The sequence below is a fragment of the Camellia sinensis genome, chromosome 13 (genome assembly GCF_055761805.1).
Source record: "Camellia sinensis isolate YWXY chromosome 13, ASM5576180v1, whole genome shotgun sequence".
Lineage (NCBI taxonomy): Eukaryota > Viridiplantae > Streptophyta > Magnoliopsida > Ericales > Theaceae > Camellia > Camellia sinensis.
In genome coordinates, this window is record NC_138973.1 from 153,381,048 (window position 1) to 153,385,073 (window position 4,026).

Genomic DNA, 4,026 nt, shown 5'->3' on the forward strand with positions numbered 1-4,026 from the left:
CAATATATTGATGTCTTAATATTGAAAATGATCCAACCAAATTACCGTCGAGAGTTAGAAATTTTATATGAGAAATTCTATTTCCATTAAAATAACAAATAATTTATTTCTGCCTGTAAATGGTCAGACAATTTGAACAAGTTAACGAGACCAATTTACAATACATTCCCTATCTGTCTCATGGAAGAGCATTACTAGGTCAAACTACAACCCCAACAGTGTGTATTGTCAATGCTTCATGAGAAAAACACATATGATTTACACTACAATGCCAATTAGTTTCGCAAATCAAGCAGTTTTTGTTAGAGCTTGCACTACATCTTGGTTGAAAGTTGAAACCATCAACAACGACGTAGATAAGTGTTCAAATGTTATATTAACATTGCAAAGAGATCCAAACGGAGGTGGTTAACGATCTTTCATTTCTTGGCAAAGAAACTTCCCTAATACAACAACAGATAACAGGATATTTCACCATAGTTAGAAAGTAAACGCCTTAATGACTATACTAAATAGAGATGCTATACGTTATAAGATGACCATGCATGAATATAAGTGTAGATATGCTAACACTGCTAATGCTACTTTTGTCTCGGTTTTCTCCAAGGAACATAATCCCTCAATAATTCTTCTGGGGAAAAGACCAATCTATGCCACTTTGGCTTCTGTATGGTGGTTAGAAATTGTGAAAATACTTGTGCCCATTAAAGTAATTTATTATTTACTAATATACATGTTCTTTGGTTGAAATATGTTAGGGCAATGACCTCAAACCCATTGATTGTCTTACTGAAATGCCAGATGACATTCTCTCTTTCATTCTCTCGTTTTTGAGGATTAGAGATTCTGTCAAGGCAAGGATACTGTCTAGAAGATGGAGATATATCTGTCCATTCATGTTGAATCTTGATTTTGATCTTCATACCGTGCTCGGAATCAACTACAAAGCAAGGTACTCAAATGGAGATTCAGATATCTCATGGGAGGATAAGAGTAAGTTTGTAACTGGAGTTGATCAATTTTTGGAGCTGTACAATGGTCAAAAGCTACTCTCTCTCAGGATCTGTTTTTGTCTTGGTAACGAGTACTCTGGTTATGTTGATAGGTGGATTATATTTGCAATTATAATGAAAACTGAAAAGCTTGATCTTGAGTTTTTTGCTAGTCCTGAAAGTCAAAGTAATAAGTTATATGATTTTCCCTGTCAACTTCTTCCTCAAGATTATTCATCTCAATTAAAGTATTTGTGCCTAAAATCATGCAGCCTAAGGCCCACCCCTAATCTCGTAAGCAGGCTCGTCTCCCTAAAATCCCTTGATTTAGAACATGTGCCTCTAAATCAAAGTTGTGCCAACAGTATCCTTTCTAGTTGTTTAAACCTTGAATGGTTGAGGCTAAAGAACAGTATTCTGCCTGAAACTTTATGCATTCATGGTCCATCCCTCCATTTGAAGATTTTGATTGTGCATGAATGCTATGGAGTAGAGAAGTTTGAGATTTCTTCTATTGGTCTTACCACATTTGAATATATTGGTAAAGTGAAAAACTTCTCTTTTCTTGATGTTCCTCGGTTGGAAAAAGTGCATATCAAGTTCATGGTTGCATATGAGAGGGGCACACAATATATGTTCAATGGAATTGCAAATGATCTTCCTCGGCTTCAAACCCTATCACTAGTTTTGACAACAGATGAGGTCAGGAAAAATGAAAGAATTATTACTCTTTATTGTGTACTTTTTCATTTTGTGTATGAAAATGGGATATTTTTCTATATAAAATTTTTTTTCTTCTTTTCTCTTCAGGTCCTCCCAATACCTGCAAGGATAACTAGATTCAACTCTCTCAAACAATTGGAGTTGTTTGTTATGGTATCATCAGACTTTAACCTTCTCTCTCTTACTTTGCTCTTAAATGCTTCTCCTCTTCTGCAGAAGCTCCATTTGTCGGTGAGTCATTAGAATCATTCTTGTGAGGATAAAATTTGATATTGTTATGGTGTAGTGAATTGAGTACAAATTCCTACAATTGCAATGATAGTTTCACATTTTTTTAGCAATTTCCTATAAATCATGTTACCTTTTATATATTGTTCATTTCCTTATTGGTTCATTTATCCTAGTAAAATGCAACAAATATGGGCCTCTGTACTTGTATTTTTACTGTAACTTACACTCCATTTGTTTAGACAAAAAACCATTTTTCAATGGAAAACATTTTTCTACGAAAAATATTTTCAGAAAAAATGTCTCTCTATGTTTGGTTGGGTTCTTGAAACTAATGTACTAATGATTGTATTAGTGGTTATGCAGTAGTGATGGTGGAGGCGGAGGTGGAGTGGTGGTGGTGGGGTGGAGGTAGAGGTAGAGGTGGTGTTGGTGTTGAGGGGAGGGTGATGGTGGTGGCAGCAGCAATGGAGGTGGTGGTGGTGGTAGTGGTAGTTTTGTGGCATCGGTAATACTTAAGTTCGGAAAACGTTTTCCACAGGAAAAGGTTTTCCTCATTTTAAAGTGGAAATCATCTTCCTCTCATATAGGCTTGTTTTCTGTTGATCACAGAAAGAGTGTTTTGTTGACTTTTGTTTTTCATTGTACCAAACACCAGAAAATGCAGAAAACAATTTCCAACCAAACAAATGGAGCATTAGTTTTACTGATTAGGCTGGTGGTTGGTTGGTTTATCTACTTATTGTTTTTGTTGACATAGTTATTTTGGTTGTGGTAATCCTTTATTATGCTGCCTTTAGTTGAATTTGGTAATTTGTTAAGGGTTCCATAGTTTGTTTTATTATTATTTCTCTTGGGCAAAACATAGATTTAAAAGCAGTGGCATGGTTCTGTTGAACATCATTGAGAGCATCTCCATCAAACTAGCTATTTTTATTTTTTAGCTAAAATAAAATACTGAGTAAATCCCAAAAATTTAAAACTAACAATCAAATTAGCTATTTTAGTTTTGGTGATTTTGGCTAGTCAAACATTAAAAAAAATATTATTTGTGATATTTTGGAGCTAGTTGTGTTGAGTTTATCAAAAATGTTTTTACATTAAAATTGTTGGAGTTTTTTATATTGTTTCATTATTGAAATCCTAGCCTCGTCTTTCCGTCTCTTTGTTTTCTCATCTTTTTTTTTTTTTTGGATCAACAACAAAAGGAAAATTTTATAGATTAACAAGAAGTACATAATGAGGACAAGGAGTCCTCTCAAAATGAATATACACAATAAGAAGCCTAACCAAAGATAAACAGACTATACATCACAAAGCGGTGTGCAATCCCTCGATATCAATAAATGAGAAATCCCTTTAAACACTGGTAAAATGGAGGCCCAGAATGAAGCTGAGTAATACACTCTATCCCATAATGACTCTGTGTCTTCAAACTTGTCTTCAAAGATCCCTGCGTTCCTTCCAACCTAATGACCCAAAAGATTGACAATGCCATAGAATCACAACACTTTTGCTCTTTTTTTTACCTCGAAATCCACAAAAATTAGTTAAAATCAATTGAACACAAGCGCTTGGCGTAACCCAAAGTATCAACCAAACAAAAGAGTTGGTGCCAAAGATCCAAGGTCATGTGACAGTGCAAGAACAAATGCTCAAAGGATTCCCCACTTTGCCTACACATGATGCACCATTGAGGACAAAGATAGTGATTAGGCCTCCTTTTTTGAAAGGTATTATTAGTCATGATTCTGCCATGAACCAAAGACCACATAAAAATCTTCACTTTAAGAGGCACTGCTGCTTTCTAGATTCTTTTGTGAGTAGAAGGAGGAACCTTGGGTTTATCGCTGATTTTGTCAAAGAAAGATTTGCTTAAAAAGTCACCAGAGGAGTGAATTGACTGAACCCGCTTATCAGACACATTTGGAGACCATGAGACTTCATGAAGCAAGGACAACAATGATGCCAACTCAACAATTTCCCGATCATTAAGATTTCTTATGAAACTGAAATTCCATGAAATCGGTGCCAAACTAGAGCAAACTAATGAGGCGATGGAAGCATTATGAGGACAAGCCAC

General features: G+C 35.2%; 1 protein-coding gene across 1 annotated transcript; it reads left to right on the plus strand.

The window, feature by feature from the left end:
- The first annotated feature begins 764 nt into the window (after positions 1 to 764).
- LOC145806506 (putative F-box/LRR-repeat protein At1g56400) lies at positions 765 to 1,973 on the plus strand. Its single transcript, XM_082903774.1, has 2 exons — positions 765 to 1,694; positions 1,803 to 1,973. The coding sequence occupies exons 1-2, from the start codon at positions 795 to 797 to the stop codon at positions 1,956 to 1,958; spliced, it is 1,056 nt and encodes a 351-aa protein (XP_082759900.1). The 5' UTR covers positions 765 to 794; the 3' UTR covers positions 1,959 to 1,973.
- Positions 1,974 to 4,026: the final 2,053 nt, after the last annotated feature.